The sequence below is a fragment of the Mesocricetus auratus genome, unplaced genomic scaffold, assembly GCF_017639785.1.
Source record: "Mesocricetus auratus isolate SY011 unplaced genomic scaffold, BCM_Maur_2.0 Super-Scaffold_100029, whole genome shotgun sequence".
Classification (NCBI taxonomy): Eukaryota; Metazoa; Chordata; class Mammalia; order Rodentia; family Cricetidae; genus Mesocricetus; species Mesocricetus auratus.
Window position 1 is genome coordinate 19,143,142 of NW_024429210.1, and position 23,410 is coordinate 19,166,551.

The window sequence follows — 23,410 nt, forward strand, 5'->3', positions numbered from 1 at the left end:
TTTGGCCTCTGCGGGTTCCTATACTCAAATGCACAGACACAGGCACAGCATACTTAAAAATAATGTACTTCAGGTTGGGGAGATGGTAGTCAGCAACCACTGACTGCTCTTCCAGAGACCCTGGATTCAATTCCTAACATCCACACAGCAACTCACACCTGTTCATAGCTCAAGTTCCTATACCCTCCCTCTTCTGTCCTTGACAGGCATGCACATGGTGTACACACTTTCATGAGACAAAACATTCATATGCAGAATTCGTTTTTAGTCTTAAAAATAGACCTTGAAAACTAATTATAGAGAGGTGTTAAAGTTGGCAGTTTTGATCACAGAAGATGATCAAGTTTTTTCACGTTAGTAGCAATTCAAGCTATGTATCACTCAAATCTTTTCTGATGTTACTGCAGTCTACTTTAAGTAAGTTTGAGGCCCAGTGTGGTGTCTGACATCTGTAGTCTTAGCACTTAACAGGTGATGGAAAGTGAGATCCAGAGTTCAAGGCCAGTCTGGCTTACATGAGACCTGTCTCAAAACAACAAACAAAAGAGTCAACTCAAACTAAAAACTTCCTGTAGAAGATACATCTTTGAATTACTTATTACACGATAAATTACATTAGTAATGTGTGTGGATCAGGAGTTAAGTAAATAAGTTATTGTTTTATTAATAGTTAGTCTAGGTAAGTCTAGGTAATGTATTATTCTTAGAAGATTAGATTCCTAAAAATATTTGCTTAACTAGTGTAGGAATTTTTGAAAGCCAGTGTTAACATGTGTCAAATATTTGTTTGCTGCTTACATAAAGATCTTTAAGTTGGTTAGAGGTTGCACTAAATTAATTGTTAATATTAAGTGTCCAGTTAATCTATTATGGAGGGACATTTTCTTCTTTATTGTTGTTTATTATCTTTTATTTTTTATCCTGGATTGACCTTTCCTCGTATGCATGAATTGTACATGTGAACAGGATTTGGTGTAATGTTTCTGTATGTGTGTTATAACCCGAGAATGTGTTCTTATGCAGGCTGCTAAGGTCCATGCTCATTACCAGTAAGAGGTCTCAGAGGAGCCAAGTATCTTTTTATTCCTCTAGAATAATATATATTACAGTAATTTTATAACACAGGGTCTTCTTTTACTATTTAATTTATTTGTATTTATAAGTATGCGTGTGTGTGTTGGGGGAGAGGGGGAGTCCTGGAGCTGGAGTTGTAGGTGGTTGTGAACTGCCCAAACTTGGGTTCTCTGGAAGTGCAAGAAGTCCTCTTAACCACTGAACTGCCTCTCCAGCCCCCACATTTGCATTCCAAAAAGCTTTTGATCACAGTAATTGTAATCACACATTTATCACATTTTAAAGTAAAGTATCTGTCATACTCACCAGACCAATACAGACCCAAAGTAATTGAGAAATATTAAAAACCTTTGTGATTTTTTTCTTCCCATTAAAGTATTTTAAATAATTTTAGGTGAAAAAAAATTATGAAGCTCTCAAACAGAGACAAGATGAGGAAACGATGGTGCAGAGCTCCCTTCCTGTCTCTGGGGAAGATAACAGATGGGAGCGAGAAAGTCAAGAAACGACCAGAGAGCTCCTAAAAGTTAAAGACAGGTTAATCGAAGTAGAAAGAAATGTAAGTATTTAAAATTCTTAGTAGGAGGCCGGGCCTTGGTGGCACACCCCTTTAATCCCAGCACTCGGGAGGCAGAGGCAGGCGGATCTCTGTGAGTTTGAGGCCAGCCTGGTCTACAGAGCGAGTTCCAGGACAACTTCCAGAACAATACAGGGAAACCCTGTCTTGAAAAAAAAATTCTTAGTAGAAATAAAACTTGAGAAATAATGCATTGTTGGATATATTTATCTTTCATAAATTTATTTTGTACTTCCTTGTCTAGTTTATCATATAAAAATCTAAATTTAGTATGCTTTGCTCTTTACCCTCTTGTATGTCAATCACAAGCTTAATCAGTGCTTCTCTTTAATAGTTACAGCTGCTGTCTCAGAACTATCTTAGCTGTGGCTTTATGCCCTCTCCTTGTCAGCTATTTTTGTATCTTTTTGCTTTGTTTTCCTTTTTGTCTGTAGACAGAATAAAAACAGCAAGCAGTAACTGTAAGCATTTCAGCTCCACATCAGGGAGCCAAGGACTTCCACAGTCACACTGCACAAGAAACCTCACACAGGAGATTCATTGGGAGGGAGAAAGGCAGGAGGGTGGCTGCTCAGGCTTGAAACAGCAAACTGATACAGGATGTATGGCTTATGTAGAGTTCTTGGGAAGGAGGTAGAACTTTTCCAGGGTGGAGATTGGTGGGATTTCATGTCCAGAGATTGGGCTTTTCATTCTGTCGGATGGGGCAGGGTCCAGCAGTTAGGGTGTACTGAGGGTGGAGGGTGGAACCTGGCAGTTAGAGGTCCTTGGGAAGTGGCTGGAGGGGCTTACAGTAACCATGACACTGAATGCTATCCTGTTTTGAGATTTCCTCCACCAAAGCAATTTGTCCATGACTTTTGAGTTCAGTTTCTCAGCACATGGGAGGAATATAACCAGATTTTGCCATAATATAATGTAAATGGCTTCTATCTGAATTTTCCATAGTTTTCCCACTGTGTTCCTCTTCTGCTCTTCCAAAATCCTACCAGATTGGCCCTTGCTTACAATATTGTAGTGCTTATCTAGTCCAGAGTTTCAAACTCTGCCACATTGTTCCTGAAGTCTACTCCCAGAGGTCTGAGAACTATTATATGGCCAGGTTATCACAACACAGCCCCACTTTGTAACAGTATTCTCAGTTAGTTACAGAGATACCTGACCAAAGCAACTTGAACAAGGAAAGATAGGTTCACAGTTCCAGGATAGAATTCATGAAGGCAGGGAAATCGTGGTAACACGGAAGTTCTATTGCTCAGCTCACCTTTTCAGCTGTATTGAGTCCTGTACTCCAATCCCTGTGATGGTGCTACACACATCTATACATCAGTTAACCCACTTCCCTCACAGACATGCCCAGGTTTGTTTCCTAGGTAGTTTAGATTTTGTCCTGTATAATAAATACCCTGTATCAAAACAACGTGTGTGTGTGTGTGTGTGTGTGTGTGTGTGTGTGTGTGTGTGTGTTTGAACAAGACAGTATGGCATGCTTTTTCATCCTTTCAACAGATGACTTAAAAAGAGAACAGTATAATTATCTGCCTCAGCTTGTGTGCATTTACTTGCTGTTTCTGTTGCTATTGGAGACAAGTTCTCTGTAGGTAACTTGCAATCTTGCTGCCCTGCCTCCCTGTTTCTGATGTTTCAGGCTGTTATTACAGCCACATCCTCAAAATTACAACCTCCATTTTACACAGTGATATGTTGTTTATATAATATAAAAGTGAAGTTTTCTTTGTCTTGTATTACAGATAAAACAGAGCTATTGTGATTCATTTGTATCACTTTCTGTTTAGTCAGTACCACATGGTACATAGTCAACCTAGGTTTTTTGTATATTAAAGTTTTATTTCTGGTATATGGTGGAGTCTTTGGTTATGCTTTTTAGTGCAAATGTAGATTTTATGAAATGTAATTTATAAACAATTAATCTTAAATGTGTAATATTCATGCCTGTCATTTTAATATCCATGACTAAAACAGTAAATTCACTTGTGTAACTACAAGAAGAAAATATGGTTTTATGTACTAGAAAAATTGAAAATGATAAAAATTTTGGATACACTTCAGAAGTCCTTAGAGTTGAAATATAGTTTCATATCCTGGAAAAAGGAAAACAAAACATAATGCTTGCTAGGTCTGTTATGGACTGCATTTCTTAAGAGATGGCTAAAATTATTTGTGTAAAGCTGCTTCTCTTCCAAGTTTGTTTGTTTTGAAAGTATGTATTTTTCCTTCTAACCCAGGATTACCACTTAGCCATGTGTACATTGAAAAGCTAAACCTTTTTAGTTGGATACATTCTACCACTAACTTACACCTTCAGCACTAGAAGAAAATATTTTATTTTAGGACATCATAAAGCAGACAGAAGACAGGCACACTAGTATTTTAAGGTTATAGCAGTATTGTATCCTTTTTATGAATTAAATATTTACTACTTGTGATTGAGGAGAAAGGTTTTTTCTTTTTTAAAGGTTGTTCAAGCTTATTTTATTAAATACCATTATCTGTTAAAAATGTCCGTTTATTTTTAATAAATGTATCTTTCCTTGTTTTAAGAATGCTACGTTGCAAGCAGAGAAACAAGCACTGAGAACCCAGCTGAAGCAGCTCGAGACACAGAACAACAATTTGCAGGCTCAGATTCTCGCACTTCAGAGGCAGACAGTGTCATTACAGGAACAGAGTACCACTCTTCAAACACAGAACGCCAAACTTCAGGTTGTATCAAACACTTGAATTATATACTAGCATATTGAGGGAACCTAGACATACAAACATTGTTCCTTAATGAATTTAATAATTGATGGAAGATGTAAATATTTTGTTTGCTTCTATGCCAGACTTTTAATGTGAACATTTTGAAATGTCAAAGTCTATATAAATTATTAAATTCATCCATGGTATAAGTGAAGATGATCTTACTTAGATTTAGTTTAGAGTCTTTCTGTCCTTTCAACATGTTGATTCCAACCCTGAGTGCAAACCACTTATTTCAGAGTATGATTGTAACACAGTATTCTTTATGTCACTCTTAAAACATTCTTAGAAGTTTAGTTATTGAAAAGCATAACAGCATAGGAATTTTGTCTTTAGATTTGTTTAAAGGATACATTTGATATATACCAAAGGATTCAGCTTCAACTTAACAGTGCCAGTGCCCGTTCACACAGAACTGTCCAGGTGGAAGGAAAGGAAACTGGGTCTAAGTGGTGAAGTAAATGCTAATTTAGACTCCACAGAGACTTTCCAAACATAGTTAAACAGGTAACCTTAATTCTTTGGAAAGCTAAAATCCAATTACTCTACTATAATATGACTACATCCACAGTGATTTAATTAAGGTTTATTTAAGTTAACAGTGTGACTTTTGGTTAAAAAGAGTAGCAAGTGGGTTGAAGAGATAGCTAACTCAAGTAGTAAGGCAATCCCAAGCAGGAGGACCTAAGTTTGATCAGGTCACAAAAAAGCCAGTCATGATAGCAAATGCTTGCAATTCCAGTACTGGGGAGGCATAGGCAAGTGGATCCCTGCAGCTCACTTTCTGGCCAGCCTTGCCTAAAAGTAAGTTCTAAGCTAGAAAGAGACCCTGTCTTTGAAAAAATAAAAAAGAGGACTAGCAAGATGGCAGAGCAGACAAGGATGCTTGCTGTTAACCCTGATGACTGGAGTTTAGTCCCTGCGGTACCCAGCAAGTTGTCCTATCCCCTCCACCCTCTCCCGTCCACAGGCATACCTCTTGTTCTTTCCAGCACACCAGATCCGCCTGCCTCTTCCTTGTAAATTCTGGGGTTAAAGGCATGTACCACCATGCCTGGCAATTTTTTCTTAAACCAGTAATAATATACACATTCTTACAGGTTGAAAATTCCACCCTTAATTCACAAAGTACTTCACTTATGAACCAGAATGCACAGCTTCTAATCCAACAGTCCTCTTTAGAAAGTGAAAATGAATCTATTATCAAAGAACGAGAAGACTTGAAATCTCTCTATGATTCTCTGATCAAAGATCATGAAAAGCTGGAACTTCTTCATGAACGGCAGGCTTCAGACTATGAGTCTCTCATCTCTAAACATGGGACCCTAAAGTCTGCCCACAAGAATCTGGAGGTAGAGCATAAAGACCTTGAAGACCGGTAACTTATATTTTATTGTGCTAATTTAAAACAAATTTCCCTTGGGTATTATCATAAATTTATATATTGGACCATGTAAGATAATTTATGAAGAGAATTTATATAAATGTATGTGTTTTATGTGATGCTTGTTAAATTATTCATGCCCTTCTCTTCTGAAATATTTTCTTTGTTAGTACTATTTAAAGTCAATATCTAACTTTCCCTCCCCTTTTCAGTTACAATCAGTTACTAAAACAGAAAGAGCAATTGGAAGATTTGGAAAAAATGATCAAAATGGAACAAGACAAAATGCTGCTTGAAAGCAAAAACCATGAGATGGTAGCTGCAGAGTACAAGAAACTTTGTGGTGACAATGATAGGTAATGATAGTGTTCATGTATTTTACTTTATATTCTTTACATTGGGGTACAAGGGGGTGCGAGTGTGTTAATAATAATATCCACAGTTTGGACTTAGCTTGGAATTTTTATATGTTATTTTGAGCAGCATACACTTTATTAACTACGTCATCTTCCCATCCCAGTGTCCATTTTTATAATTATCTTGCCTGTTTCCTTTCTTTCTAAAAGGCCCTAAATCACTAGAACCATCTTCATCTTGATACTGTGAAATTCTGAATTTTGTTTCCTATAGTTATTATAAGTAAATATGCTCTTGTGAAAATGTTGAACTTCAGTAAGCACAGTACAATGTTAAAATAGACTGTAGCTTATAGAGGATGCTGTATGGATAGTACAAGCACTTGAAGACCATATTGTGACAAGTTATATAGTAGAAAGGGTTATTTTATTACATACCAAACTTCAGAGAAGTGTAAAGGTCTCATCTTGTAACTCACTGTTGCTGGTATTTTAAAAATAGCATCCAGTTGTACATTTCTGTAGAGCCTGCAGAAGAACAACTTGGTCAGAATGAAAAAGAAATCTAGTATGATGAGTTTGAACAAAATAATGTCCCAGGCTTGGGTCTGAAGTAAAGTGTTTTCTGTATCTCAGGTCTGTTCTTGCCCAGCATTTATTTATTAATGTCTGTGTTCTGTGAAGAGAAAAGGCTTTCTTATGTAAAATGTGAAAGAGCTATTACACAAACATGTACACATATGTTATCTGAGGACTGATAATTCTAAATAGCCTGTTTAATCACAGATAATGCCAAAGAAAGTTTCTTTCATAGAATATGTTGTTTTGGCCTCTGCTATTCACTGGATTTCATTTGACGCTATTGTTTTAAAGGACAATATAAAAAAAATCCAGAACTTATTTTAGCACTTGGTTTTAGGAGGGTTTTGGTTTTGGTGTGTGGGTTTGATGCATGTATTTACATGTTTTTGTGTGAATGCATGAAAGCATGGAAGAGGATAGCATCAAGTGTCTTTAACACTATACCATTTTTACCATTTTTCGTATGTGTGTGTGTGTATGCATGGGTGTTTGTGTGTGTGTATGTGTGTGTACATGCATGTGTGTGTATGTGTGTATATGCATGCATGTGTATATTATATGTACATGTTTGCATGATGGGACACCTGTGGGAGTACAGGTGGAGATACAAGTTGATGCTGAAAATTATTCTTTAATACTCTCCCACTTAATTTATTCTTGGCAGGATCTCTCAAGTCAAACTCAGAGCTCACAGATGTGACTAGTCTCACTCTCGGTTTGCCTTGGGAATCTCCTGCATCCAATTGCCAATACCAAAATGACCCTGGGCTACCTGGACCCCTCTGCACTTAATGTGCACTCTGGGGTCCCAGCGAAGGCCCTCGGGCTGCACTACAAGCATGCTAGCCACTGAGCCACCGTCTTTGTCCACCTGCTTTATTCCTTTTAGACTTCTGAATTTATGTGTATTGGTGGTCTGTTCATGTGCATGTCTGTGTACCATGCACACACCTACTGTCCTCGGAGGTCAGAGAGGGCATTGGATCACCTGGAAATGGGGCTAAGACTGCTATAGCAGCCATGGGGGTGCTGAGAATCAAACCAAGCCCTATGTAAGAACAGCAAGTACTAGTAACTGTTGAACTCTCTTCTCCAGAATGTGACCTTAGTTTTGTTTTGGTGTTTGTTGGTTGGTTGGTTTTCCAAGACAGGGTTTCTCTCTGTAGCTTTAGAGTCTGTCCTCAAACTTGCTCTGTAGGCCAGGCTGGCCTTGAACTCACGGAGATTTGCCTGCCTCTGTCTCCTGAGCGCTGGGATTAAAGTTATGTGCCACTACCACCCAGCAATGCCTTAGTTTTTTGAGATGGGTTCTTCCACTGAACCTAGAGCTCATTGACTGGCTTGCTTTAATGACAGCCATCTCACTCATTTTAGCATTCGTGATAAATTAGAAGACTTCCTATGATGTCTCTGCTACCTATTCCCTGTGAGATATCAATGGAAATTTTTTATTGTTATAGGTGTTGATATGTATACTAGGTAGCTGTATGAGTAATAATGCTTTTTGTTCATGGATTTCATCTATTTATAGTATATTTACCAGTTATATGAAGGAATTTGCCATTTTTTTCATCACGACTTGATTTCTTGTTAATGTGCATTGGTCTTTTGCCTGCATGTATGTCTGTGTGAGGATGCCAGATCCCGTGGAAGTGCAGTTATAGACAGTTGTGAGTTGCCATGTGGGTGCTGGGAATTGAACCCAGGTCCTGTGGAAGAGCAGGCAGTGCTCTTAACTGCTGAGCCATGTCTACAACCCCAGTGTCTTGAGTTTCTAAAAATATTTCATTGTTTAGATTTGGTAAGATGACTTGAATTATTTGATAAATAAATTGAGTGAACTCTTAGGTATTTTGGACAAAGACTATGTAGGCAAGATTGTGTTTTGTTTGCTGTGCCCCTTTTGTGGACTCCTGATTATATAAGAGAAACTTCTCAGGTTATATCTAGTTTAGTGGAGCAGATCCTATCTGTGTCATGCATGACAGCCCCCAAACTAAAAAAAAGTTAAATATCTTGATGAGGTACTAGGGTGATGGGAAAGCAGAATGCTACAGGGAATGCATATGCCCTATAATGTTCTATTTGTTTACTTTCTTGTTTTAAGAAAAATGTTGATATCTCTCCTTGGAAATCAATCAAACTTCGTTTTGAAGGTGAATTGTGAGAAGGAAGAGAAATAGCTATAGCATGATTTTTACAAAATGATAAATGGGGATTACATAAAAGTTAGTAATTTGCCACAGTTGCAGAAAGCAACTTATCTGTTATTTGTTTGTTGCATGTATTTCTTAGTTTTCAGCCAGCATATAGGTTTAGTATTTAATACTGGAGTGATTGATTCACTTACCTTGATCTGTGTTCATGCTTAATTTAGATATGAAATTCCCATGAAACCATAGCCGAATTGGTCATTTTTCCTTTTCATAAAATCTAATTTTTGGAGAAAAACTGGTTATTAGTAACTGGCAAAATAATTTTTATATTTTGTGAATATGTCTGAATATTAACAGCATTTTTACATTGTGAGAACTATTGAAATATTTCAATTATGATTTATAATTGTAGGTTAAATCATACATATAGTCAACTTTTAAAAGAGAATGAAATTTTACAAACTGACCATAAAAACTTGAAAAGTCTTCTAAATAATTCTAAATTAGAACAAACACGATTAGAAGCTGAATTTTCAAAGCTAAAGGAGCAGTATCAGCAGCTGGATATCACATCTACCAAGCTAAATAACCAGTGTGAGGTGAGTGCCAACAAACTTAACCACTGTTTCTTCTTTCAGATGTCAAAGTATGTCTAAAAAGTAATGAGTCGTATTACAGTGACAGTCTTGGTATAGACTTACTGGTGTGTGCAAAAGAATTAGTCACACACAGTTGAAATTCACAAGTAATTAAGAAAAACTATATTTCATCTCTTTTCATTAATTGTTGAAACTTAAGTGTCCAGATGCTTTCTAATGTGTCACATTATGTGTGTTTTTTTAACTATTGAAAAAAATTTTTTACATGTAGCATGAAAGTATAAACCGGTAGGATGGAAAATTAGTTTGCAAACATATACACTTAAATACCCAGCAGAGCCTAGAAAGTTCAAAGCACTCATTCTTCCTGTGATTTGAGTCTAAAATATTTATACAATTAGGATTCTTCTAGAATGGCAGAGTGAGGAACGTGGTACTAAATCAAGTCCTTAATAAATAAACAGCAAAACAATTGAATAATACTGGGGGTGGGGCTGGGGCTACAGTTTAGGACTCCAAAACTCCAGAATGCCATACAGAAAATCAAGGTACACTTTTGCTTAGTAACATGTAGCATTTGTACCTTGTGGATTCTGTCCTCTGCTCTTCTTCCCTGGTTCACACCGACTTGATTTGGAGCAGAATGTCATTGTAAGAGGATAGAGAAACAAAAGAGAAGTTCAGCTTCTTTTACTTTATTATGTGTACAGGAGTTTTGCCTTATGTGTGTATAGTCCCTGCAAAGGCCAGAAGACATCAAATTCTCTGGAATTAGAGTTACAGATAGTTTTGAGCCACCAACTGGGAGCTGGGAATCAAACCTGGACCCGCTGGAAGAATATCCAGTCCTCTTCACTGTAGAGCTATCTCTCCAGCTCCCATTTTTCCACAAATGTACCACATAATATTAATTTAGCAAACATGCAAATAAACCATGCATAGTACAGTGTTGCTAGTTGCTGTATGGAGATGGTGGTCTCCATATACTTAGAATAAATAATCATTCTTCCTGATTTTCTGTTCCATTTGAGAAGTTTCAAATACTGGCTTGCTTTTTCCTTTTGGGCAAGAAGAATGGGAAGTGATTATGAGGGATTGTTCTGAGACAGCACAGTATACCCTGCAAACCAGTAGCATTTCTGCTGGGAAGACTGACTTGATTTGGAAAAGAGTAGAGAAAATATCTGTCTTGCTGGGCATTGGTGGCGCACGCCTTTAATCCCAGCACTCGGGAGGCAGAGGCAGGCGGATCTCTGTGAGTTCAAAGCCAGCCTGAATGAGTTCCAGGACAGCCTCCAAACAATACAGAGAAACTGTGTCTCGAAAAACCAAAAAAAGAAAAGAAAAGAAAACTTATGACTCTCAGAGTCATCAAAAGTCAACCTTCAGACAACCTGAGGTTGAAATACTGGTTTAGGCAAATTGACTAATGAGCTGGTAAGAAATTGAACGAGAAGTTCCAAGAAATGAGACAGTTACAATGAGTTTGGTAAGATAGCACATGTCCCTGATGATCTAGAAGGTTACTCAGCAAAGATTAGAGAGGGTGAGTACTGTCTGCCCTAGCTGATTGTAATTATTTGAATAACATACTAGCCCTTGACTGGGTGTGAAATTATATATTAAGATTTGTAGAGTAGAGACATTAACTGGTTTTAAGAGGTCAGGATGAGAAGGCAGAAAAGGTTTTCTGAAGTACAGTTAATACTGTTTCTTTCTTTCTTTTTTTTTTTTTTTTTTTTTTTTTTTTGGTTTTCGAGACAGGGTTTCTCTGTGTTGTTTTGGAGGCTATCCTGGAACTAGCTCTGTAGACCAGGCTGGTCTCGAACTCACAGAGATCTGCCTGCCTCTACCTCCCGAGTGCTGGGATTAAAGGCGTGCGCCACCAACGCCCGGCTAATACTCTGTTTCTTGATCTGGATCTGGGCACTAGTTTAACAACTGAACACATAACCTGAGACAATTTATTGAACTGTAACTATGTTACACTTACATTTTTTTCTCTTTTCTATGTATCTTTTGTCACAAAAATGCTAAATAAACAACAGTAGAACTTCAGTGATAATGGGCAGCAAATTATTCTTTTGGCTCATGAATGTGTGGTTAGGCCAAGAAGACGCTGATAATACCCACTAGTATTTAAGCCCAAGAGTTCACTTGTGCGTCTTTAGTTGGAAGAGACACGGTAGGGCAGGCTGGTCTGCGGTGCTCTGCACTGTCTCTTCTCTGTTCTTCATAATTTCCTATCTTCTAGCAGGTCCCAGTACTCTTCAGTAGAAACACATACAATGCCTGGGACCTAGACTTGAAATTTTCTTGAGTTATTTTTACTTTTTCTTGGCCAAACCTGTTCCAAGTTCAAGAAAACACATATATTGGTCATTTTTCTATTGCTGTGAAAAACCATTGTGATCAAGGTAAATTGTAAAAGAAGTTTATTTGATGTTATATTGCAAAGGGATAAGAGTCTGTCATGGGAGGAATGCATGGTAGCAAGCAGCAGACATAGTGGCTGGAGCAGGGTGTTGAGAGTTCATATTTTTTATTAAAGCACAAAATGGAGGGGAGAGGGACAGGGGAGAACTGGGAATCTACAAGATTTTGAAACCTCAAAGTCTTCCCAGAGTGACAAATAATGATATACATCCTACATTAAGGCCATTATTTTCTAAAACTCCCCAAACAGTGCCACCAACTGGAGACCAAGTGATCAAACATCTGAGTCTATTGGGGACATTCTCATTCAAACCACAATAACAAGATATAGGTTTCACTGCTTGATAATAATAATGAGAATTCATGCTGCAAGAAGGTATAGATAGCAGGGCTAGAGATGTAGCTCAGTTGCTAAAAGTTCTTTCGGATGCATGAAGCCCTGGGATCAATCCCCAGCATTGTATAAATTAGGCATGGTGAGGTAGAGGCAGGGGAATCAGAAGTTCTGGATCATCTATATAGCAAGGTATGTGGCTGGGGCTCCATGAGTCCCCATCTCAAAAGCCAAACAAAACTTGAGATAGAGAAGAAAATGAATGCATTCAATTTTTTGACATGTCTATCACATTTTAATTTTATAATAAGTAAATAGAAAAGATACAATACAGTACTACAGTGGTTATTTACTGTTACATATTATGTATATTTCTAAGTACCATTCTTCCTACTATCTTTAAGAACTTTTTACATACTTACTTTTTCCTTTAGAAAGTAGAACGCAGTAGTTGTTAGAGATTTGTGCTGCTCCTTTGTCGTTGCTGCTTTTAATACAGATGTCTGTGCTATTTCTAGATTGTTGAAGTCTGATGCTGGGGCTCACAAATCTACCCTAAAATGAATGATAACTTTTTAGAATAATTCCTTTGAGTTTTGTAAACTGTGGCTTAGCTAGGGTATATTCTCAATTTCTGCTGACTTTTTGCAAAAAGCCTAAAGTAACTGTTCATACCAATCATTGATTACTTTCTTTGATCAACCCATACTGTTCGCAGACTTTTATGCTTACTTGAAAACATTGCTTGGGAAAAGGATAAGCTGTATTAAGTAACTACCATGTTACAACCAGGTACTTTACCTAAATTATTTAATCCTTGGGGTAATATTGGCAGGATAGGAGCTATCATTGTATAGATTGGAGAATTAACCTATTAAGTATTTATTTCTTAGCTACTAAAGTAGAAAATAAGCTACTTAAATGTAGCTTTTGTACAGATCTAAAACTAGAAATCACTGTACTACAAATATTAGATCCGATATTTGTAAAACTTAAGATTTACTTATTAAAGGTTATTTAGCATAGTGTCTGTGTTCTGATCAAATGAGTCTTCAAAATACTTAATATATTTTAGATGTTTCAGGTGATTTGTGTAAAATGGAAATCTGTCTTCAAAAATAAATGTTTGTGTCTAAACAGTTGCTCAGCCAACTTAAAGGAAATTTAGAGGAAGAAAATCGTCACCTATTGGATCAGATCCAGACACTGATGCTACAGAACAGAACGCTGCTGGAACAAAACATGGAGAGCAAGGATCTCTTTCATGTTGAACAAAGACAGTACATGTAGGTACCAAAGAGTTTTGTATTCTTAAGTATTCACGATGTTGCTGCTGTATCTAGTGGCAGACAAAACTCCATGCTCATTTTTCTTGATGTTATTACATCACTATTTCAGTATGTGTTTTTTATTTAAAATTACCTTACTGCTTGAATGCACAAGACAAATGCAAGGTGTTGAATTGGACTGTGGAAGCTGGTTTTTCCAGTTGGGAGTGAGGACTCAGTCTTGCAGTAATGAGTCAGTGAGTGAATTTGGTACTCTGTCACAGTCAAATGGAATTTAGCATCATCTTTTCCATTCTTCTCAAGATATTGACAAACAGCAACTTCTTTCTCATATAAGTGGTAGAGATCCTCAGGAAGATCAGGAGACAGTCTTTTGGACCTAACATTCCCAAGATTCTCTTACCATGTGAGTCCCTCAGGATCATGCTGATTTGTGAGAGAGTCAGACCTTGCTTTTCCAGTTTGTAAATCTGCTCCTTCACATCATTGGTATCAGTTTTCAGCCAGGTAAGGACCCTACCACAGTAGGGCAGAGCCGACTGCTACAGGCCTTTCCCAGGAGTGGGCATTAGACCTAGGGCGGTGATACTCTGTCAGCCAAGAAAGAACATTAGGGAGGATATGCTGCCTTGATATGGATTTTCAAGTTTCTTATGTTCTAAGCAGTTTGCTAATAATCAGAATACTAGATAGAAAGCATGTGGGTCCTGCCCTAAGAGAGGTATTATAAACAAGACACATGCCTATCGTCTCAGCAGTTAACACACTGGGTTTGAAAGCCTGCCTGACTTTACAACCTCAAGACCAATGCAGACAATTTAGGTCTCATGTAAACCAGGCATGGTAGTCCTTGCCTTACAACAGTCCAGCACTCTTGTGATAATCAAAAACATCAGGTCTAGGTCATCCTTGGCATACAGGGAATCAAGGGCAGCCTGGGCTACATCAGACCCCATCTCAAAAAAAAAAAAAAAAAAAAAAGGCCGGAGAGATAACTCAGCAGTTAAGAGCACTGGCTGATCTTCGAGAGGACCCAGTTTCAATTCCCAGCATGGTAGCTCATAACTGTCTATAGTTCTATTTTCGGGGGATCCAACACCCTCACACAGACATGTAGGCAGGCAAAACACCAATTCACATAAAATAAAAATGAATTGCAAAAAAGAAAGAATATTCTGTCATGCATCAAAAAATAAAAGACCATCTAAAGTAAAAAAGCAAGAAATGCAGTATATATTGTGTATTAAGTGTAATAATTCTATAGTGAGAGATAAATCTTAAGGGCTATAGAAATACAGCAAATGCTAGATTACCTGTGTCTTGGTGCAAGATGGACTTTTCTAAAGAGACTCAAACTGAGCCGATGCTCAAAGGTGCCGTGGAAGTTGGTTCAAGGCAGTGTGTTGGGCCAAGAAAGCACCAGTGCAGAGACTTGGAGAGATGAGAGAATATTGTTATGCTGTAGAACCAAAAGTACTCTTTCTAGAGCCAATTAGAAGAAAGGAAAGCAATAGAAAAGTGGCTTAACTGTGAGGGAGCAGTTCACATGGAGATGAGACTAAATTACAAGAGAGACATGATAGAAAAGTTGTCTAATTATTAATAAAGGTATCTGTACAGAGAGAGAGTCTAAAAAGTTTTTTTGGGGGACAGCTCAGTGGGTAGTCTTTTGGTCATACTAAGTCATAGAATTTATCTTTACAAAATCCTCCCCTTTATTTATCCAAATAAGGTAAGAAGTTCTGTAATATAAACAGTGAGATGTCCTCAGTTCACTGGGTGTATGACTATAGGCACCTCATTTTATTTCTCTGTCATTGGCAGTTCCCTCTGTAAAGTAGAGCTGGCTGCTGCTGCTGCTGCTAGGGTTGTTTTAAGGGTTAGGTCATTTAATGCATGTCTGCTTTTCGAGCTTGCTGCAAGCCAGAGCATGTAAAAGCAGAATGTATACAATGTTTTCTGAAGCATCAAACTATTGCAGAATTTGGGGTGGGGAGACATTGCTTCTATATTAATATTCAGGTATTTCACGGAACAATATAGAGTTTGCATGAGATTTTAAGATAAATGCAAAATTGCAAAGAAATCTCACACTGGTGACTGATCACTTTGGACCACGCCTTCAGTCTTTTAAAGGATATGCATTCCTTGACTCTGCCATGAGAAGGTATTTTAAGAAACCCCAAGCTTACGTACATCCTTGGTGCTTGAGTTTCCTGTGCCTCAGGAAGAGGCACTATTCAAAACCTTATGTTATTCATAACTTTCATCATGAGTTCATTTCCAGATTTCAGTGAGTTTGTCTTTGTGGTTGGTGCTGTGAGCCTTTATTACTTATTACAGAAATAGTAATTAATAGTCTAGGTATCAGCTCCAGAATATTTATAACTACGAATTTGGCTGTATGTAGAGTATATACTGGGTGCTAGGTATTCTCAAATAGGCTCCAGAGAAATTCCTTCTCACCATGGTGTCAGCAGTAAGAGCTGCAGCCTCTGGATCTCACACTACATAGCCTTAGTTTTTCCCTTTGAGAAGTCCCCTTTAATCAGTTAGCAGCATGTGTTGAAAGTCATGTCTCCTCCCTGAGATGTAAGTCATAGCATTTCTCAAGATTTAATTGGCCTTTCTGGCTCTGAGATATATGCATGCCCTATTGTCAGAGAGTTGTTAAATATGGCTGTGGATATAAAAACTAGAACCCTTGTGGGATGAAGAACTTTTCGGGGAACTTTTACAAGGAACTTTTTGGAGACAGTTTAGAAGAAACTTTGAGAGAATTTTTAGAAAGAATTCTAGGAGAATTTTTAAGGAGAACTTTAAGAGAAAGCTTATGGAAGGAAAATTATTAGAGAGAGCTTTCAAGGAGAAATCTTAAAGAGAGCTTTTGAGAGAGAACTTTTGAAGAAGAACATTTCTTGAAGAATAAAGAGCTATGAGAAGAATGATACTTATATGAACTGATTGACTGACCCCCAGATCAGAACTTTCAGCCAACCCCAACCCGCCTGCTGTAAGCCTGAACTGGAGATAGGTTGTCTATTTTGACTTACTAAAATTAAGCTACAGATAACCACCTTAAATGTCAAGACATTTCTAGCTGAATGCCTCTATCAGATAAAAGGAAAACAGTACTGGGAGCTGTGCCTAACCTTTAGGTTACAGCCTATTCCATTTGCTGAAGATTTCATATCACTTTGTGGTTTTGTTTGGTTGACTTTGTTCTGTTTTGTTGCTGTTTGTTTCACCTCTGTCTCCCGTGTGGTTGGGTTGGCCATGATGACATGCTTGACCCATATTATCACTTTTAACAGAACTTAAAACATCTTATTTCCTACTGAGCAAAATATAAACTAGGTATTCCCTTACTGCTCCTCTTAGCCTATATTCATGACCATGGCAACTCTTATAAAGGAACATTTGTCTGGGGCTAGCTTACAGTTCAGAAGTTTAATCCATTGTCATCATGGTGGGTGACATGCAGATAGACATGTTGCTGGAGGAGGAGCTGAGAGTTCTTCATCTTGATCTCAGGCAGCAGGAAGTGAACTGTCACACTGGGTGTGGCTTGAGCATATGTGAGACCTCCCGCCTCCACAGTAACACACTTCTCCAGCTAGGCCACATCTCTGAATAGTGCCACTCCCTATGGACCAAGCATTCAAACACAAAAATCTGTGGGGGCTGTTCCTATTTAAACCATCACAACTACCAAGAATATGAAATGAGAATAGGATGTGATTATGTACTTTTTGACTGGGGGAGGAATGTCAGAGCTAAATCTTTAAAAGTAAGTTAAGCATGAGTAATTTAGCCTAAACAGAAACAATCTATTGAATGAAGATTATTTATTATATCTATAATTGTTAGAAAAATATCTGACAGTCTTTATTTTTATAAAAAATGTTTGAGATACTAAAAAGTTAGGTAAATAATGTTTGTATAGTACCTAGTAACAATACAATTTTGAGACAATTATATGATGAGATTATACTAAGATTTCAAATAAGTCCTATTGTAGAATTGAAACTTACAAGTCCTATATCCCTTTATTTAAGTAAATTTAAAGGAAAGGAAAAATATGGAAGAAATTCATTGTTACTTTTTTAAGTCTCAGTTACCAAAAATGGTTTCTGTGTTCGTTTATGTTCTGGAAAGAAATAAGGTCATAGTTATGAGTCATTATTATGCATATTCTAAAATGTAATTTCCATTTTTGTAGCGACAAATTAAATGAACTGAGACGACAGAAAGAGAAATTAGAAGAGAAAATTATGGATCAATACAAATTTTATGACCCATCTCCTCCTAGAAGGTACCACTCACCAGATTTTATGGATCTTGTTTTGAAGAAAACCTTATTTGTAGTATTGTTGAGGCTTATCATTTTATGAGGATTGTTGCTGAACTTTAGACTAAAAATTCTTTTACTTCTATTAGGAGAGGCAATTGGATTACTCTAAAAATGAGAAAACTGATAAAATCCAAGAAGGACATTAATCGGGAACGTCAGAAGTCTCTAACATTAACGCCCACCCGCTCAGACTCCAGTGAAGGCTTTCTTCAGCTGCCTCATCAAGACAGTCAAGATAGCTCCTCAGTAGGGTCAAACTCTTTAGAAGATGGTCAGACCCTGGGGACCAAGAAGAGCAGCAGTGAGTGCTAATTGCTTTAAACAGTCTTATTTAGAACCCTGTCTAAAGATTTCTCTTTCAAAGGCAACTTCCAACAGTCTTTTAGTTTGATGAATGATACTTCATTTTAACTTTGTTTTTTAAATTAATTTCAGACAACTATGTGGTTTTCTGACATGTACATAGAAATAACCATTGTTGTGCTAGTAAGGTAAAATACTGTAAAAAGGAACATTGAAATAACAGCTTGACTATGTCTGGCCCTAAAATGTGCTGTTAAAATAGGCTTCACAGAGTAATTATAAGGATAAGAGATAAGAATGAGATTTCATTTCATTGGTATTTATAATTTACTCAAAGTACAGCATTTTATAATGAGGTTTTTGCTCATGTGCTTTGGTAGTATAAAATTGGAACAAAGTTATCATACTGGGGAAATAAAGAAAAATAAATACTAATTTGAAGAGGTATTACAGAATTTACTTAAAGATAACTGGTATCAAAAAATTGAGGGATACCTGCTAAAGTTTTGGTAAAAATGAAATAAAAATGGGGAAATATGAATGTATAAAGTTACAATTTAGTTTTTACTAGACTTGGAAGCCCCCAAATAATATGCCTGATACAATTTATAGACTTTTTAGTTTACTACTGCTAGTGTGTATTTTAGCTAAATTGCAAGATCAGAGAAAGAGCCTGGAAAGTATGTAATTTAAGAAAAAGAAAAGAATTCAATACTAAGCTCTTTGAAGATGACTTCAAAGTTGACTATCTGTGTTCTTATAAAATACCTGGAAAAGTGTACACTTTGATCACATCTTTACCAGTATCACTAAATTTATAAATACAGCCAGGTGTGGTGATGCACACCTGTAATCTCAGTGCTGGCGAGTGAAAGGAGGAGGATTGGAGTTCAGAATCTTCAGAGCTGGTATATAGTAAGTTCAAGGCTAGCCTGGCTTACATGAAACTCTTTCTAACAAACAAACTACACTATTCTTTTGAAATTAAAAGTAAGCAAAGGCAGCTGCTGTTTCCCTCAGAGGTAGGCTGTCCATGCGGATGGTTCTCAAAATACTCAACAAAAAAAAAAAAGGTACAATGTTATGGCTTTGTGAATTGTTTCCAGAAGGAGATGGTATTTGAGACTGTAGCATATATTTCACAGTACAGTGTTAGCAGCCTAGCCAGTCAATCCGTGATAACAACAAAAAGTACAGGTGCATACATAATATACATCTCATATTCTCTAGAAAGCAATAAACTTCTAAAGCCAGGTGATGGTGGTGCACGCCTTTAATCCCAGCACTCAAGAGGCAGAGGCAGGTAGATGTCTGTGAGTTCGAGACCCATCTGGTCTACAAAGCTACAGAGAGAAACCCTGTCTTGAAAGACCAAAAAAAAAAAAAAAAAAAAAGAAGAAAAGAAGAAAAGAAAAGAAAAAAAGAAAGCAATAGAATTCTATAGCTCCACATAAGATTATTATTATCTGCAATCTTTTGACATCTAGCCTCATCCACCTAATAAATACTGGTATGGAGAAATCTTCAAGTTTTCCTTTGCAGGTAGCTAGTAGTCAGTTTTATCTACTACCTTTAGACACAAAAGCATCTGGCATCCTATTAAGAAAATGTAATGCATGTCCTTAATTGTTTTAAGTTTACAGGAATATAATTTAGACATGAGTGTACACACACACAGACACAGACACACACACACACACACAGTCATTCTGTCTGTCTGAAGTATAAGTCATTTTCCATACTGCCTCCTGGAACATTCAGGATAAAAATTAGAAGTAAACAATATTCTCCTTTTCTACAGTTATTCGACTTTAGATTTTGTTTTCAATAAACATAAAACTCAATACTAATGTATTGTTAATATAAATATGCTTTGGGAAAAGAACATGTGTCTCAAACATAATTGCCATGAGAAGAATCACATCTCTGGCAAATTTTAAATTCTTCTTATCCTGCCCATTTTGGAAGAATGTCTGTCTGTCATGTCAGTAAAGCAGTCTTTGAAAAACAGCTGAAAACAGAAAAAGGAAAAAAAAGAAAAGTATCTACACATGACATGTGCATGCTGCAACCATTCAGCTTTGTTTTAGCTAAGTGTCCATTTTTACATTACTTTCAGTTCATTCTTTTTTGATCATTGAGACGAGCTATGTTTACCAAGCATGAAAAGATATATGCCAAATTTAAAAGCTTAAATAAATGAATCATGACTCTCCTCACAGCACTTAAACAAGAAGCTATTTTAGCTTGCACATCTTTCCATGAGAACTTACCAATTTATCAAAAAAAAAGCTTTGAATATACAAGCTGATGACAACCTTCTGAGAAAGAACATAGTTATTAAGGTTGTATATGTTTTCATAAATGTATAATTATTTTTATATTAAGCCATACTAAGATATACCTTATAATTCTTATACTTGTGCAATAGTCCTTTAATTCACAAAATTATTTTTGTGAAGTGCTTCCCTTTTTTTGCATAAATCCACCCTATGGGCCCTCTAAATTACATTTTAAATTTGTTATTTATTATGTTCTGTACATGAATGTTTTGTTTGCCCTTATGTCTGGTACTGCATGCATAGCTGGTGCCATCAGAAGCCAGAAGAGGGCATTGGATATCCTGAAACTGAAATTACAGACAGTTGTGAGCTGCCATGTGGGTGCTTGGAATTGAACTTGGGTCCTCTGGAAGAACACCTAGTGCTCTTAACTGCTGAGCTGTCTCCCTGGCCTCCAGATTATGCCTAAATGCTTCCCACCCGTTTTGCTTGCCTTGGAGTTCATTTTGTTACCTTAAAAACTTAGTGCTAACACTTATTGCTGATGTCAAACCATTCTTTTTTCCTCCTTCTATCAATCAACTTTTTGTAAAATGAGCCTAATATACCTGCTGTTTCATCTTTAGGAAGACTTGTTGAGAATGTGTGTCTATACAGTGCTGTTAAGTAATGCACTGGATTCCAGTTGAAATCACTGTTTTCTTTATTAAACTTTAGAAAACTAACAAAAAAATGAAGGCTTTTTTTAAAAAGTGTATTTTGCTTTAAATACCTAGCCATCCCCATTTTAGTTGATGTATGTGTATTATCTTCATATGTATATAGATATAGATATACACATATATATTACTAAAATTCTCTGGTGGGATATGTGTTTTTCTAACTTTTTTAAAGAAAGCCTTAAACTTAAATTTTTTAAAGAAAATGAGATGCTTATGAACCTTTTATGATTATCTTTTGTAGTAAAAGACACCAATAGCCAAATTTTAAAAGTTTACTTTTACAATTTAACTAGGACATTTGGTTTCTCCCTAAATACTTGTAATGGGTTCCTGTTTTTATAGGCCTGTAGCCAGTCCATGTTCCTCGTGGTTGTCGTCAGTCCCTCTAAGTATTTAGAGTATCAGAGTGCATGCTCCCTGTTTCACGATCCCCAGCAGCAGGAGGGTATTAGCTGTAATGTAGTGTACATAGCGAGACCAACATTCATTCCTGTCCTTAATTTCAACATTTAACTCCCATCTGTTCTTCTCCCTTTTTTCTTTCATTTCCCTGTTTCTGTTTTTCCTCATGCTCTGACATTAAAGTGGTTGCACTGAAAAGACTGCCCTTTTTGAGGAACAGACCGAAGGATAAAGACAAAATGAAGGCCTGCTACCGTCGTTCCATGTGTAAGACCCTATGACAGTTCAGCTTCTTTCAAATGACCACACTGGCTTCCATCACTAATTTTTCACTAACCCTTCTCTGGACTGTACTAATTTCTTCTTTTGCAAAGTGCAGTCGTCCTTTATATGAGGAGCTGGAAGAATATTTTTTTCAAAAGGACATTGAATTTGCATTATATGTATACTCATACATATATGCCTATTTAGTAATACATGTAATACACTTGTAAATGCCCAGTGCTTTCTTAAGCAAAACAAAGAAACTTAATTTTACATGCCATATAGATTTTCCCCAAAGTTTAAGGAAAAATATAACAAACCTTTTAGCATTAGGAATTTATTTCCTTAATGAACCAAATCAAATAAATGAATGAATGAATAAAGTGGCCTATAACCCTTGAAGATGTTTGTCATTCTTTATGTAATAATCTTGACTTTCTCTTTAAGTGAAACGGGTAATGACATAATCACATTAAATGTGTGTTACTTTGAGTATCTCTTTCAGGTTTTTATTCATTGGTAAATTTACTTGATTTATAAAGATGAAGAATTTATTCAGTAACCTGCTCTGACCAAGGACTCTTTCATTTTCAATAATGACACTGTGTAAAATTGCTCTCCATCTTATTTCATTCCATTTTTGTCACCACAAAACTACATTGTAAAGGCTTCTAATTATATTTCACATCACAGCACAAAAGCATGACAATTGTACTTAGTTAAGTTCCTTTCTGTCTTCTAGGGGTGGTGGGGGGTGGTAAAAGTACTGGAATTTATCAGCTTTTGATCTCATCTCATTCAGCTGAATGCATGTCATTACTCAAAAGGCTTGTAGTTACAGTTTGGGGCCCATTTGCATTGGTTCATAGACAAACCCAGATCGTTTATAATACAGAATAGGAATAAGAGCCAGTCCATTAAACATGCTGATTCATTTGCTCTCATTTGCATCCCAGCCATGAATGACCTGGTGCAGTCCATGGTCCTAGCAGGCGGACAGTGGACAGGTAGTACTGAAAATTTGGAGGTCCCTGATGATATTTCAACGGGTAAAAGGAGAAAAGAATTGGGAGCTATGGCCTTCTCCACTACAGCCATCAACTTTTCAACTGTCAACTCTTCTGCAGCCTTCCGATCCAAGCAGTTGGTTAATAATAAAGGTATAGGCCGTCTGCTATTTGCACTGTGCAGTGTAACTGTTGGCAACAGAAAATTTTAATTTGACTTACCTGTGTACTTTTTTTTTCTTCAAACACCTTGAAATAATCAAGCCATAATCTAGATTTGATTTGGGAAAAATTTCAAGATATTTCAAACTTTTAAGATAGTATATAAATAATCAGATCTTTCATAGCCCCTCCTCTTATAATAAATAGCTAATGAACTTACAGGAAGAAAACCAGACAGAGTAGAAAAGAGGAGGGAGTGATTTGTTTCTTTTTTTGTTTGTTTGTTTTGTTTTTGTTTTTCGAGACAGGGTTTCTCTGTATTGCTCTGGAGGCTGTCCTGGAACTAGCTCTTGTAGACCAGGCT

At 36.8% G+C, this 23,410-nt stretch overlaps 1 protein-coding gene and 1 long non-coding RNA gene across 9 annotated transcripts in view; one reads left to right on the forward strand and one right to left on the reverse strand.

Annotated features, from left to right (window-relative positions):
* The window catches only part of Ccdc88a (coiled-coil domain containing 88A), a 147,337-nt gene that overhangs the window by 110,764 nt on the left and 13,163 nt on the right, over positions 1-23,410 (forward strand). For 6 of the 8 annotated variants that reach the window (XR_002382770.2, XM_040733247.1, XM_005070349.4 and 3 more), the window contains 10 exons: positions 1,469-1,633; positions 4,214-4,375; positions 5,515-5,792; positions 6,011-6,154; positions 9,305-9,491; positions 13,402-13,547; positions 17,773-17,865; positions 17,991-18,205; positions 21,797-21,880; positions 22,834-23,037. Coding sequence is in view for 7 of the 8 variants with exons in the window: in XM_040733247.1 (XP_040589181.1) it covers positions 1,469-1,633; positions 4,214-4,375; positions 5,515-5,792; positions 6,011-6,154; positions 9,305-9,491; positions 13,402-13,547; positions 17,773-17,865; positions 17,991-18,205; positions 21,797-21,880; positions 22,834-23,037 (1,678 nt within the window). In the remaining variant the exon portion in view is untranslated. The remainder of the gene's footprint in view (positions 1-1,468; positions 1,634-4,213; positions 4,376-5,514; positions 5,793-6,010; positions 6,155-9,304; positions 9,492-13,401; positions 13,548-17,772; positions 17,866-17,990; positions 18,206-21,796; positions 21,881-22,833; positions 23,038-23,410) is intronic. The other 2 variants (XM_040733248.1, XM_013113595.3) reach the window with 1 other exon arrangement.
* The window catches only part of LOC110340931, a 33,380-nt gene that overhangs the window by 5,585 nt on the left and 4,385 nt on the right, over positions 1-23,410 (reverse strand). The window contains exons 2-8 of the long non-coding RNA XR_002382772.2: positions 16,990-17,196; positions 14,864-14,981; positions 13,684-14,140; positions 12,684-12,816; positions 10,075-10,118; positions 9,087-9,169; positions 6,593-6,682 (exon numbers count right to left, since the gene is read on the reverse strand). This is a non-coding gene — a long non-coding RNA (uncharacterized LOC110340931). The remainder of the gene's footprint in view (positions 1-6,592; positions 6,683-9,086; positions 9,170-10,074; positions 10,119-12,683; positions 12,817-13,683; positions 14,141-14,863; positions 14,982-16,989; positions 17,197-23,410) is intronic.